Raw genomic sequence first — 15,699 nt, 5'->3', positions numbered from 1 at the left:
TCAGAGCTGCATATTACTTGCTGTAACAGTCTGGATATAGTTTCATTAGTAGTCGTAAATTTACAGCAATTTAAGTGTTACTTGGAGTGGTTTCAATAAGGTGTTGAGTATTAGCATTTGAACTGGGGAAAAAACCATACAGCATTATGTATCTGTATTAGTAGCAATGCCAGCAATAGTAATTAGCCATAGTTTTTAATAGGAATTTTTAATCTTTTGAGGTTGGTTAACAGACTTACAATAACACTGCCATAAAAGGCATAGCAAGTCATAGAACATTCATTTGGCAAAAAACAAACTGGTGTGTTTCCCTTTAGGCTGTGCCAGAAAGCTTTCACTATGTCATCTGCTATGTTTCTTCTGCACCAAGAGAGTATACTTCTATATCAGGGCTATCAAACTCACGGCCTGCAGCCCGGATGTGTCACATGCTGGCCACGGCCACACCCTGTTTAGCGAAGGAGGGGGAAGTCCCAATACATTGTGACACTGCCATGACTTTGACATACCTGTCCTAAGTCCTTTTAGATTTTAGGAACAATACAGAAGAGATTTGCCATTACCTTTAAGATAATCACTAGCCTACAGATTATCACCCATTTAAATTCTTAGCTTTATTATTAGGAAATTATAAGGTAAGCTAAATGGTGCCACCTTGAGCATATTTTGTAAATTAAAATGCTCAGTGCTAGAATTTGTGTTTATAGTTTAATTCTTCCAGGCCAATTAGCACACCTATTTCAGATTTACAATACAATTTACAATACATATTTGCTTATTTCTGAAAAGTAAGTAGACATATTCATAATTTCAGTCATGGTTTTCTTCCAGCTCTTACTTGTATCTTGCAAAGCAAACCTGGATTTTTAATTTTTTTAAAGAGCTCCATTGTGATCTTTTTTTAGTAGTAATGAATCCATTCTTGATACTAGGAATTGACAAGATTTTCTCAGCCAACGAACCTTAAAAGTAATAGTCTTCAATCAACACCATAATTATTAAACATTTTAAAGTACAATTGCCATGATTTGAAGATCACTCTTTTATTGACATAATGATACATTACTAACAATGTAATTATTTTGTATTAAATATTTTCATAGTAAGCAACTCTATGCTGATTCAAATATGCAAGATTTTATATCCCCAGGTTATAACTTTATTAAAAAGATTATTTTGTCCCATTACAGGAAAGCTGGCTTTATGAATTTTGATACAACAAAATTATTCAGCACTGCAGTGATAGAAAGGGTTTGCATTGGAATTGACAAAATTTAATGTTTCAAGAAATACATGATTAGTTGCTATTACAGAAACAAGAAACAATATCCAGTGGTAAATACAGCTTTTTACACATGGGATAATTTTAATTATCTGAACTATATAACCAACACAAAAACACTATATCAAAAATCCAGTTTCTATATTTTTCACCAACTATGTTGAAGTATTAACATTGATAATGCTTTAGTGACAGATTTACAATATGGTAGTAATTATATTGAAAAAAAACACAACAATTAATAGTTAAAAATTAAAATAAATTGCCAGCACACTTCCATAGAATGTTAGAATAGTGACCAGTATCCAGATAACTCAGTGGTACATTTTTGCTTAAAGATTTATAGTTTAATAAGCACCAGACCATATGCCCTAGCACATATATATTCTCAATATTTAGGCAAGTCAGCATTATCGTATCATAGTAAGATATGTGATACCTTAGGATTTGCAGAATTACAACTGTGATATTTTAGTTATTATCTAGCACCACTAAGCATCCAAAGGGCAGTAAAGCATATTTACAAGTGTTTCTAAATAGTTCATAAAAAATATATCTTCAAAAATTTGAATATGTAAGGTCATAAGGCCTCTAAGGCTTTAAAAAAATACTTCTATGGCCATTTTTCTAATTTATAAAGACCAGAGGGATATTTTATTATGATTTTCATACTTGTAATTTAAATACGATTTACAAATCTATTTGTTAAATTCCCACTGTGCCATCTTCATCTTGCCTGATTGTCAAAATGATGTAGGGAAGATTGTCCCATACTAGCTTGTTTATATTGGTTATGTAATGCTTCCCACTTACATTATTAATTTATATCTTTTTTTTACTTTCAAATAGCTATGTTAGATTTCTTTTTGGATTTCAAATTATGTTTTACAAAAGCTATGTTTCATTAGAACTGAAGATTAGAACCAATTTGTTTTATAAGGTTAAGAATAATACACTTAGCAAACCTGGTGAGAAACTCAAAAAAATTACTGAATTACTGTAAATACTATCAGATTAAAAAAATTCATTTTAAACCAGGTTTACACATCATGTAGAATTGCTGATGCCTTCTAAGCAGCACAAAAATAATTAGTAGCTATTACATATCCAAATTTCACTTTGCAACTAAAACAATATTTCAGATAAAATGGAAAAGTGATCCTGTTTTTGTTTTTAAGCAGTTATGAAATCCTATAAAGCTCTGAAAGTTTCTCTATACTTGGCATTTTTTTTACTTGAGATTGATCTATGTTGAGGTTCAGTTGTAATGGACTGATTTCCCAGGTATTAATGATCATTTTTAAGTATTAGTTTTAATTGACCCTTACAGATTATGCTAATTTCAATATTGCTTTGCTAAGACTGACTAGGAATTATGGAAGTTGAAATTATTTCTTTATGACTGCTTTAATTGTTCAAGTAAATTGTGCCAAAATATCCTTTAAAACATATCCTGATACCTCCATAATTCAGACTTATTCTCAGATAATCTATTCTGTTGGTTTTTCTTTGATTAAAACCATTCTGTATTGTTGTCTTGCTATAGTACTGCTAACACATGACTATAAGTTTGGAAGCAGTTATTGAGACAATATTCTTATTTTCTTTTATCTACATATTTCCTTGCTTATACAGCAAAACAAAGCTGAAGAGTGCTGGAATACTTATGCCATACCAAAATATTAACTATAAAAAGGTGAAAGGCGTTAAATTTTCATGACCAAGAATTTTCTTTACAGTGGGTTGTATCCAGAGATATGAGAGCACAAAGCCTCTGCTGCTTGTATAAAATCCAGCATTTGTTTATAATTTTGTTGTTAAATGATGTTTGTGGCAGTTATTTTAGGTGCACTTGTGGTACATCATGCCATCATTAGCAGATCAACTACCCTCCATTTTGTTCTCTTGGATTTACACCTTGGATGCAACCCATTCTGAGGAAACAACCATTATTGCCCATTTATGTCAACTGAAAGACAAGTGGAAACTTGAAAGTTGCTATGCTCTTATGAACACAAAACAAAATACATCAGCAACAGAAGTAATTAGAAGAAACATCCCTCCTAGCATTTTATCTGGACAGTAGCTTGGAACTCAAAATCCATTTGCCAACTTTTATTGTCTTGGATTTACTCACACTTTTGCTGACTGGCATCCATCACTTTTTAACATACCAAGACAATTCAAGCTTGTAAGCAGAGAAATCCTGCACTAGACCATAGAAAACACCAGTTTATTAAAATTATATTTCATTTTACATTAAAATTATTAAGTGTCACGGTATTAACAAATACTAGCCATGATCAAATAATGGTCAATGACATTGTCTACAAATTAACTACAGAGGATGATTATTTTCTCAGTGAACAGTCTACGATCACCCCAGTTCTCACATTACATTCAGTTCTGTCTGAAAAGGAAAAGGGAAGGAAAAAAACCCACTTCCTTTGTTTTAGTAATTTAAATGGAAGACAGCAACAATGTCATTTTCTAACAACACATGGACTTACATCAAGCCAAAGATCCAAAAAGGCACATGTTAAGCTTCTAAAAATTAGCAAGAATTAAAAGTGATGGGGAAGATGATCTCTACTATAGCTTCACTTTAACTTGTGAGGAGAGCCTTTTGACTTTGATTGGAAGGGGAGCATGGAAGGTTGATTCAAAGTCAATGAAACAAAAGAAAAAGACTTATAATGGTAATTTAAACTTCACCAGGCCTCACTTCAGCAGTCATCCTTCAAGTCCCCACCTCACACTATATATTTGCAAAATTAAACATATATATTCTTTTATAATCTTTTAGACATTCTCTTATGAATTTCCTTTATGCGCTTTTTGTTCCTATTTAGTACAAATCAAAATACTTACCAAAACCTTATGCCACTTTCTAGAGACTGCTATGACAGCAAAGCCAGTTTTGTATAAATATAACTGGCAAAGTCGTATAAATATAATACCTTTAAAGTTTTACATAATTTACAGTTGAAAACTTTAGAACATTTTCTCCTTGTAGAACTGACATTCTCAAAAAAGTGTAATTTCCTACAGTGTCCAGTTACTCGACCGAAGGCCATATATAGCACTTCACATACAGAAGGAATTATATGAAAGAGGTAGAAGATTCAGAAAAACAAATGACATTCCTATCCAAATACTGTCAAATATTAAATGATACTATATGCCTAAGAATGCTTTTAATGTTAAGATTTTGCAAGAACCATTAGGCAGACCCCTTAGATCCTATCCATGCAATATTGCCAATATTGTCCTTCTGTTATGGCATGATAAGGCAATTATTTTCCCCAAATCTCCATAATAGAATATTAAAGCAGAACACACAGTGCTAAATAATACTCAGATACGACATACATGTTATGAATTCTACTATCCCAAAGTTTCATATCTAAATCTTGCTTATGAGTAGCTGGTGAAAAGAACTCTATACCAAAGAAAATGGTAATTATTTTAACTCATCATAATTTGGATGTGAAATTAGCAAGAGGGCATTGAAATCCTGCTTAGGATATTCAAAAATATTTTTCTGTATACATCTTTAACTATTTTTCTCTTTTTATATTGTATGCCTCATATCATCTGAAACTCCTAGGCAGGATAACTCTTGTATGAAAAACTGACAACCTCCACAATGCTTGATTCCTAGAAGCTTCACAAAAATGTTGCATTCTGATGATTCCTGTTGTACATTATTCTTCCTTATCCTATCCAAATAGAAATGAGAATCCTCCAATCATTCCAGCAGAAAAGCATATCATTATATAAACTGCACACAGATGAATGGTCTCTGGTCATTCAGTCAAGCATTTGAACATTTCTTATTTGGCCAAAACATGTACAAGCTTACACAGTATTATATGATTACTTGATTAAAACATGAAACTGAACTGGGTGGTTAAGATGAGTAGATTTCAAAAAGTAGGTATTTAATATATACAGCAGATACATTGTTTTAACCAACTTCACATTAATGGCTGATGTTCCAAATAGTTTAAAAGAAATGGGTTCCATTTGGATCCAGATTTATTCAATTGATTTTAATGGGAAGAGGAAAAAAATCTGTTCTCAAAATTTTAAGAGATATTCCAGACCCTTTGTTCTAGTTTTTCTTAGAACAAAGAAAAGGCAAAGTTTAATTCTGAATGGCACTTCAATGAACGTGATAGAAGGGCTGGATAATTTTGATAGGAAATCAGTTTTGAGAGAGAAAAAATGAAAAACAAAGTACTATAATTGCCAACTTTTCCTCCTGCAGTGCTGTTTCTTTAATGCCAGATATCATACATACCTTATATTTAACTAGGCTATTAGTCCATCTATCTCACTATTATCAACAGAGGCTATTAGTGCTTTCCTGGTTTTTCAACAAATTATTTTGTTTCTATTGGCAGATGAAATTGAACCTGAGACCTTTGCATGCAGTTAATTCATGAACCTGCCATGAAGTATCTAACTTGACTCCTAAGTTTTCTAGCACGCTCTTCAGGCAAAAACCTAACTACAGTGCTCATATTTCACAACTGTCTACAAATAGTATTTTTTTTTACTGAGAATGTAATTGTAACAGGTTAAAAAAATCAGTTTTCTTGTTGAAGCTGTTGTCAAAATATTTTGTCTTTTTAGAACCCAGCTGTGGAAAAAACATCTTATACCTGCATGCTAACTCTACTACAGTAAAATGAGTAACCCCTTACACATGGATAGTGGCAAACAGAGGTTCATGCACACAGCATAAATGATTATGTACCAAATTCTGAATAACTCTCTTTTAGATATTTGGGGACATGTTAGACCAGGAAAAAACACCATTGAGATTTCAAAAGCAGTATCTGAATGTCTATATCTGACATCATGCACAGTATCTTAGCATGTTCAGGTTTATATCAGGTTAATATCTTTATTTGTAATTCACAAAACTTGAATCAGCTGTAGAAAATCAGTGTCTTCCTTCAACGGGAGAACTTGCTTATCCTGTGACTATCTGTATCTTTGCTCCATCAAGTTGTCTGCTGAGCAGATGAATGTTCAGTGATTCAGTGATGCTGAATTTATATAAAATTTGAAGTAAATAGTTCTGGTGACAGCTCAGGTGAAAGCTAAATACTTAAATGGATGTCTCCCATAGCTGTAAAAAAAGAATGCCTAATTTTAGGACAGTAGTTTCTATCTGCTCCTTACACAATAGGAAAGCCTGCACCAGTTTGATAGCTTTCAGTACAGTGGAATTGCAAACCCTGCCACTCCCCAAACAGATGGAAACTCACCACCAAAAACAGTTTCTACAGAAATGGGATTTAATTTTGCTTTCTTGTTTGACAATACCCCCGAATGTGCCTGAAAAAGTATGTTACCTATGGTGGGGAGAAATGCAGTGGGTCAGAGCCATCTTCTCTTTTTGATCCCGCTCTCTGCATCAACAGAAATGGGATAATCCTATTTCTAGTAGGAATAATTAAGTGACTGATGTTCTAATTTTCTCTAAAGGACTGCAGTCACTGTGGGCCTTTCCTTGCCCATTTCTGTTTCTCTATTTTTAAAATATTCAGCTGATCCAGGTTTCAACTTCAGTCCAATCACAGACCAAAGCCGTCTTACATGTGCCCAAACAAACAGCCCTTCCACTAAAACCAAAGAAGAAGTCAAGCATACCCTAGCACTAGCTCTGTGGGCCTTCTTCTCCTCATCAGGCAGTGGAGGCATGGGATATGGATACTTTCTGCTGGAAGCAATGGAGCCAGTAGAGGATGATGGGGACTTTGCAGGAGAAAGAGTCCTGGAGGACAGAGACAGAAAAGAAACACAAAATGTCATGGGACAATAGAAACTGCAACTGACTGAAAGCTTTGCTAAGAATCTCAGTTAAATCATTTCATTCTACAAGGAGAACGGCTTCTAAGCCATCATTTAGGGAAGCAGTTTCCAAGCACTGTCTCCAACACATTTCTTGAGGACATTTGGTTGATATTAGTCCCAACTCTGAAAGAGAGAACTCTGACCTTTCTCAGCCATGAAGCAACATGAAGCTGATGTAATTTCATACCATTTTTTTGCCATCAAATGATAAGGAGAAATTATTATGCTGTCATCATTTAAGAAATGAAAGCTAAACAAGCCAATGTTAATTTGTATTGTTGTTAAGAAGAGCAACTATAAATAATTTTGCCTCACACTTTGACTCACATCAGATGGCTTCAAGCACATATTCTTTCACTCAAATAAAGAAAATAATACTTGTCTACCTTGTTGGGACAATCAATATGAATTTTCTGAAGCCATATATATATGTATATATGAACGACTGGTCTATCATCTAAGCAGCCTTTGGCAACCTGATACTGTAGTTCCCACACTGGCCATGATTGTGGCCAGGGTCTTGTGATTGTGGCCATTGTGATTATGATCATTGTCTCCACTAGGAGACACCAGATTGAGGAAACTTGTTTTGAAACCCTAGTAAAAGTTATTGTTCCGTGCAATAAAATGATTGATTTTAGATGTTTTGGAGTTACTTGAGAAAATACAAATAAAAGTACTGAAGAGATCATTGACAATCTTCTAGTGGCTGAGTGCCTCTTTCAACATTTGAGAGGGAGTTAACAGATCCAAAAAAGGTGGAGCCACATTATGCATATGACAAACAAACTTTTAGGTTTTTGTTTTATTTTAGGACTTCCACAGCAATATTTTGTTTCCCATTTCAAAAGAACAGGAAACAACGCACTTGGCTTGCATCAGCCATGGTCAAGGGGTCTCAAAAGCTGCAAAGAGAAGACATAGGTATTTAGGCTGCAGGTTTTCCACTTGTGATCTATCCCAATGCAATTTATACATTGTGTACAGGTAGTCCTTGATTTACAACCACAATGCAGCCTGCCCATTATGGTTGTAAGTTGAAACAATCATAAAATGTGTTATCATCTGATTGACTTTAGTTTTTTGCAGTATTTGTTAAGTGACCCCATTGATCACAATGGGCATGGTGTTCCCAAAAAAACAGAAGTGCTGGGTTTTCAAACATAGTCATGTGACTGCAAAATGCTGCAAACAGCCATAAATATGGCTGTGTTGCCAAACACCCAAAGTGCAGTCATGTATCTGGGAGGGCAGGGGGTGACTGTCAGAACTTTGGATTTGGATTTTAAGTCCCCCTTTTCAGGTAGACCTTAACTTTTAACAGTCATTAAATGACTGCTCATAAGTCAAAGACTACCTGTGCCTACATCAATGTACCTTAGACTTTTAAAACTAGGCAATTCCCATATTTTTTTTATTAAAACTCCCAAGTTTCCCAGGTGATAAACCCCTGACTCTGAGAATCATGATACACTCAAATTAGGACAGTTCCTGACTAGGGACAGGTGAGAGAGAATTAACTAGCCCAGTTCTTAAGCACCATATTTTAAAAGTCCACCTCTCATTACTCATTTCCAATCTATATGTGCACAGAATTCCAGCTCGAGTTTAGAATCAACAGAGCAGATCCATTTATCATCATGTATATAAAATAAAAACATAGGCAGAGGCATGCACTTTAAAAGTTAGAATAATGCTCAATCAATACACATGCAAGCATAATTTAATATGCTGTGTTCCAGCCAAACTTGGTATCTGAGGACATGGGGTGGGATGGAGGGGAGAGTAGATAAATAGACTGAAAGAGTAATCAGCATTTCTGGACAAGGTGGGTCAGATAAGCAGTAGCAAGTCAACATTTGCGTCACATGTGAGGCATTCTATTTTTTCCAAGTCAATAAAAAGCTTTTCACTTTTACTCACAAGGCCAGGAATGACTGATGTCGGAATCAAAGGAACCAAATCCCTGTGCAAATATTATTTCTGCACCAGTCCTTAACTATGCTAACTATGCTATGGGATCATACTTTTGAATTCCAGGACTAAAACATCCTACTTCTACTTACTGGATGCAATAATTTATAAAAGAACTCTTTTATTTTATGACATGGGGCTTCTTCCCTGGAGAGAATCCACATGATCAAATATTACCAACTCTAGCTACCATGACCTTATGAAACTCCTAGATATAAACAGCTGCTCTGACATTAGGCCATCTTTACAAACAACTGTATTTCATAGAGGCTATGTTGCTGTACCGACATTAGTAAAAATGAGTTGTGAAATGAGAGCCTAATATCAAAGCAGGAACAGGGGCCTTCACATGATAATAGGGGCCTTCACATCAGTAATTCAGGAAGGGAACTCTAGAAAATCCTGCATTGTGATTATATGTAAGAAAATTTAAAACCCATATTCTAGTTCTCCTATAATTCTCAACCATTCTCAAACTAATGCCCATCCGACGTGTGAGAGCTCAGACTCCCACAAATTTCCAGCCCACAGTATATTTAAAATTGCAACCCTTCTACATTCAGAGGCAGTTGGGAAAAAAAGTTATACTAAGCTCATAAAAACAACTATTAAGTTACAGTAATGTTTTGATACTGTGGTATAATTTCATGGCTGTTTATGCTATTTTTTCCCCAAAAACGAAGTAAAATTATTACCATGGGAGAAAATATAAAAGCTAGAAACTCAGCTGATCTCAGATATTGTGTCACTTGGATGAAATATCAAATGCTTTCTAATTCTTCCTCAAATACAGAATGGCTGTCAGGCAGGTGGACCTCAGATAAGGACTTTTGTTTTATTATTAATTCATACAGTTGTGCTATCCATTTGTTGGGATCTCTTGCAAGCATCTCAGAACCTGTTTAGGCACAGGTCTCTCTACAAGCCCAAAGAACGTTGTTCAATGGCTGCTTCAATAGTGAAACAATAAAAGAAAAATCAAAGTTAGTGACTATTTCACTGGGACCATTTATTTTTCATGAAGTTAGACAAAATACTTCTGTAAACATGCAAATAGTTTAGTTCAAAGATCAGCAATCTGATGCGTCCAGGTAGACTTGAAGTTGCAGCTAAGCCTGCTAAAGTGTTTAAAACAAGGAATTATGAGAGCTACAGTTCAAAATAACTAGCAGCATAAAGCTCACTATCCCTGATTTAGGCATTGTGAATCCTGCAATCACATAACTGCTTTCCTTTAAAAACATTTTTACTTATTTATAGAATTATATTACAATATATATTGTTCTGGAACACTGATTGACTAACATTAACTGAATGTACCATATCTGAAGGAAAAAGACATTGTTTAAGGTATAACAAGATTTATTGGGAATGCTAAATTTTCTAGTTTGGTTATGCTTCATTAGAGTTAGATTAGATGAGAGAAATCAGCATAACTCAGAAAGAAAGGGTAATAAGTAAAGAGCTCAATTAATAAATTTGCCATTTGAAGTGCCCACAAATATAGTTCATCCATCCAGTTTAGTTCCTCCCTCAAACAATTACCCTTCAAATGCTTTGGATTTCCAGAACTGGCCAGTTCTAAGATTTGAAGTCAAGCACATCTGAAAAACATTGGGTTGGCAGACTAATCTATGTAATTGGTATTATCCACTATTGCATCATATGTGCACACATAAAGCATCTTGCGCAAAATGACATTAGACTTGAAATGATGCCATTTCCCAAACAAATTGCTCAGGAAGTAATTTTAGACCACTACAGAGGTTACAACTGATTATCCCAGTTATAAATATATTTTATATTTATAAAATATAAATATGCTAAGATTTCCAATAACCTACTACCTTTAAACTTACTTGTTCAACAATTTATTCCAGTTCTTTTTCCTATAAGAGCACCAGTATATCAACCTTCCGCTGCATAGCAATTTCCTACCTGAACTCATTGACTCCTTGGATAGGTTTCTGGTCTTGGGGACTTTAATCTGCCTATTCTTGGTGTAGGGTTAGTGGTAGCTTCTGAATTCATGGCCATGATGACAACTCTGTCATCTCCCAAATCATTCAATATCCAATGCACAACAGTTGTATGCCTGGCTGGTTCTTCTATTAATCTGATATCATCTGGATTTGGGTGAATTACTTGGTTTCTCTGTTCTCATGGTCGACCATCATTCTCTAGGTAACCTACAGATCACAGATACTCCACTCAATGCAGGAGCTGGACCTATTAGATCAATCCACCCCAGATGACTAACAAACCTAATTGGATTGTTCCATTGACCCTTTTTCATTATCTGACCAAAGCCCTAGTAGCTGCTTAGAATTAGAGGGCAGCCTGACTCTCGATTGATCAGACCCAGAATTTTCCGATTCATGGAAGAGCGAAGGGATGTAAAGTGGGAAAAAAGATACCTACAGCAAATGATGATTAAATTTGATAAAACATGAGCTACTATAGGGTGCTTATCTTGTGGCAGTAAGGGAGGAAATTTATCTTTCCACCCCTATTGAATTCATGAATAGCCATCCTAAGACCTTGTTTTGAATGAATGCAGCCCTTCTGGTAGGAAATGGCTCTGGGTTCACTGTGAAGAATATGCCAGACATTTGACAGATAAAATTGATCAGAACCATTCTAAGTCAGATTCTGACCTTGAAGCAAATCCTACAGAGGTGATGAGAGCTGGGCCTATTTCTGTTATCTGCAGGGATTTTTATTCTATTGGGTCTGGAAATTTGGAAAGGTTTCTTATGACTATCAGCGGTGCATTAGATCCATGTCCTTCCAGGTTGATCAAAGCTTGAGAGGGAGACAAGTGGTTAATTTTATCTTTTAATGACAGGGTGGTCTCACCATCTCTTCTTCAAGGGGCCATGTTGGAACTGGCCATTTTGCGCAATTTTCATCCAGTTCCCAATCTTTTTCCTTTTAGGGAAGATAGAGCATCTCCATCCTATTGTCCCCAATTATTAGTTCCCATTTCTTATATTTAAACTTATGCTTATTCTTATTTCTATTGTACTGTAAGCTTTTGACAAATATAAATAGATAGATAGATAGATAGATAGATAGATAGATAGATAGATAGTAGTTGTATTACAATTTCAAGGGATGCTGGTTATCTAGACCCCTTTCACCCAGAGGCTTAACTTTGGCACTGAGATTAAATTGATCACACTCTTTAATGACCTCTTGCTGGACCAGGATGAGGATGGTACATTCATCCTCACTCTTTTTGACCTCTTAGTGGCTTTCAATGATCAGGATATCCTTCTGAATCGGGTCCAAGAGTTGAGGATGGGTGATCCAATGTTATGCTGGTGCTCCTCCTTCTTCCAGGGTCAGTTACAGATAGAGAGTTCCAGATCTCAGCCTTTACTTTGTAAGGTGCTACAGAATTTTGTCTTTCTGCCCTTCTGTTTAATATCTATATGGAACCACTAGGTGAGGTTACCAAAGGAACCAACAATTTGGGGAGAGATATACCCTTGGTCATCTGAGTAACGCTGTGAAAATATTATTTCAGTGCCCAGTGGCTGTGGAGGCCTCAAAAAAATTCAACTCAACCCAATTGGGTGGCTTTGGGTTTTGGGACCACCTGGTTCTGAGGATATTCCATCTTTGCTTTTGTCTCAGACAGAACTAATGCATAGTCTGGGAGTACTTTTGGACACATGGCTCTTGCTGAGAGACCAAGTGGCAATGATGCCGAAGAAGGCTTTTGTAAGCTTTGTGTTGAGCATCACTGGTCATTATTCATAGACTAGGGTGTCCTACTCATAGTCTTTTATGCTCTTGCAGTTGCCTCTTTGGATTATTGTAGTGTACGCTATATTGGCCTACCCTTGAAGAGTATTTGGAAGCTTCAGTTGATGTGGAATGAGGTGGCACAGAGTGTTAATGACAGCATAGGGCACCATTGCTGTGTTAGCTGCATTGGCTACCAATTCCCCTCCATGTGCAATTCAACCTCACCTTCTTTAGTTTCAGATAAAAGTATATGAAAGAACATAATCTATTCCATGTTTTTTTTTTCTTTAATGAATTCCATATAGCTACTTATCCTTCCTGGTCTCAAGGGAGAACACTTATCTCTTGAGGACTAGGATAAGAAAATGATAATTGTGCTGCTGGAGATGGTAGAAATCTCCATTTCTGGTTACTAGCTTCAAACATTTGCATGAGCAAATTTCTAAATAGTAAAGAGACAGTGTTTTCATGTTTTCAAAATGTAGGAATACTTAAAACAATTGTCTCGTTATTTTCAGAAAAGTCACTTTCCCTGCACTGGGAAATTTGCATTTGGTTAAATACAAAAAAAAAGGACTTAGGAGAGTTCACAATATGGATCTTCGTCCTATCAAACTGTAATTTATTGGAGAAAAGAAGAAACAATAATTACAAATTATGTCTAAGGTCAGATACTCAGCCTTTTTATTTATCTAGAAATCTACTGATTAAGAGGGAACTAATGACAAACCCTAACTTTTCTACTATATTTTCTACTAGTCTTTCTTAGATTAGAACATCTGTTTTTAAATGCATTCATTTTCATGTTCTGGAATTTTATTTCTTTGGGAATTATCAATCTTTCTCATTTCATAGACTTTTTGTTTCAATAGCGTTTATGCAGATATCCTAGTCATAAAACCAAGATGTGTTTCATGTTAAGCTATTACCTGAAAGTAATCAAGGAGAAATAAAAATAAGATAGATTAAAGCAACAACAAAAAATTTATTATGTCATCTATTCTATGTGAAACTATAAATAAGCCATCAGATGTCAGACAAATAAAGTTTTAGATATTAATTCATAATACTATAGACAGAGGAAGTTTAAAGAAATTGTCTCTTTTATGCATCATGATAGTTATCTCTGTATCAATGTGAAAAAGAAAATGTATTGTGCGTTATGGAACATTTTGCATGAATATGAGGTTTATTTAGATGTATGTATTTCCTTTTACTTCAGACCTGAAGCCATGATTGATAATTGATTGCAGAATGCAACAAGAACAGAATATGAAGGAATAAAACATGCACAATAATAAATGGTATGCTTAACAAATGGTTCAATATTGAACAGGAAATAAAGCAAGAATGTACAATGTCCCCAAGTGGTTTATAATATTTATGGATAAACGTATAAGGATTGCTTGTGACAACATTAGATGAATATCGGTTAGGAACGCTTTTCTGAATTTATTTTTGTCCGCAGATATTGGACAAGACTCTTGAGGATTTGCAGCTAATGTTAACTTGTATGATGAAAAAGATTAAAAATAAATGTATCAAAGATCAAAGTAAACGTATTTCACAGGGATGAATACTTTCATATTATATGATAAAATATATATGGTGAATAGATGAATTGGTGCACTGAGACAGAACATTTACTAAAGATAAGAAAAGGAATGGTTAGTTTTTAAATGTGCAAATACTAGTATAAAAGTAATCAATAATATGGGCTGTTGTGAGAAAACAAAACCTGTCAAAATAAAAGAGATAGCAGAAAAATAAGCTACTCCCCCTTTTTGTTACATGAAGGTTAAAGTTAGAGGTATCAGGACAACATAAACTTCTCAGGCCTTCCTAAGCATTTGAAGAATGGCTCAACTTTTTTGCAATGTTTTGGAAGGCCTCTGAAGGCTTTCAAAAGCATTGCAAGAACAGTGGTAGTGGTCTTGAGGCCTGGTGTGGCTAGCAGCGGCCTCACTTAGGGCATGCCTCAGCAGCAGTAGGAGGAAGATGGTGAAAGTTAGCTGGTGGCGCAGGGCTGCAGACCTGGGGATTTTGCTATGACACTAGGGTGGCTGGCCACAACACAGGGCTTGAAACAGAGGCCTAGAGGGAAGGGTAGCCAACTGAATCTACTGAACACCAGACCTATATTTCAGCCTAGTGTGGCTGCTGCCAAGGGGTACCACTATGCAGGGCAGCCAAAAGGGCAGAGATTGAGGTGGGGGGGGGGAGATAAGTGGATCGAGGGAGTTGGTGCACTCTACAGTGGACAGCCAAATGGTCAAATTTTGATCACATTACTATGAGGGCACTGCAGTAGCCATAACTTCAGGAACTGGGTGTTAAGTACCAGTTGTTCAGTGCCAGTTGTAACTTCAAATAATCTCTGAGCAAATGGTTGTTAAGAAAGGACTACCTGTGTTTCTATTTAAGCATCAAGATAAAATTCTGTTCACAGCTGCAATTTAGCACATATTTTTTTCTTTTCTACAAGCTCTTGGAAGACAATAGCATAATGTTCTAAATGTCTTCTCACACATTTGGTTTGTTTATTGCAAGTGGAATTGGCCCCTAAATATAAGGGCATATAATTGCACCTTAAGCACAATGTACAGTGAAGCTATTGACTCCATTGCACTAATTTTAAACTTCCAATACTACTTGATTAGTTGAAGACTTTGATCATGTCCTTAAAACATTTATTTGGCATTAAATAAAGAGAAAGCTGCTGAAAGCTAAAGATGGTGATGGGAATGCAAGCACCATAAGCATCATTTTCAAAAGGCTTCATTAAGGCATTCAGAAAAGAATTGTAATTGCACAAT

The 15,699-nt window shown here is 35.3% G+C and overlaps 1 protein-coding gene across 4 annotated transcripts in view; it reads right to left on the bottom strand.

Annotated features, from left to right (window-relative positions):
• Positions 1 to 5,197: 5,197 nt before the first annotated feature.
• Positions 5,198 to 15,699, bottom strand: part of ADAM22 (ADAM metallopeptidase domain 22) — a 183,606-nt gene continuing 173,104 nt past the window's right edge. For all 4 annotated transcript variants that reach the window (XM_087945154.1, XM_087945157.1, XM_087945155.1 and 1 more), the window contains 2 exons: positions 6,950 to 7,073; positions 5,198 to 6,425 (listed from right to left, as the gene is read on the bottom strand). In XM_087945154.1, the coding sequence (XP_087801280.1) occupies positions 6,405 to 6,425; positions 6,950 to 7,073 (145 nt within the window). In that variant the 3' untranslated portion in view covers positions 5,198 to 6,404. The remainder of the gene's footprint in view (positions 6,426 to 6,949; positions 7,074 to 15,699) is intronic.

Source organism: Notechis scutatus, chromosome Z, assembly GCF_049901735.1.
Source record: "Notechis scutatus isolate UNSWTSFEM ecotype Mainland chromosome Z, rNotScu1.2, whole genome shotgun sequence".
Taxonomy (NCBI): Eukaryota; Metazoa; Chordata; class Lepidosauria; order Squamata; family Elapidae; genus Notechis; species Notechis scutatus.
This window is presented reverse-complemented; position numbering and strand designations above follow the sequence as displayed.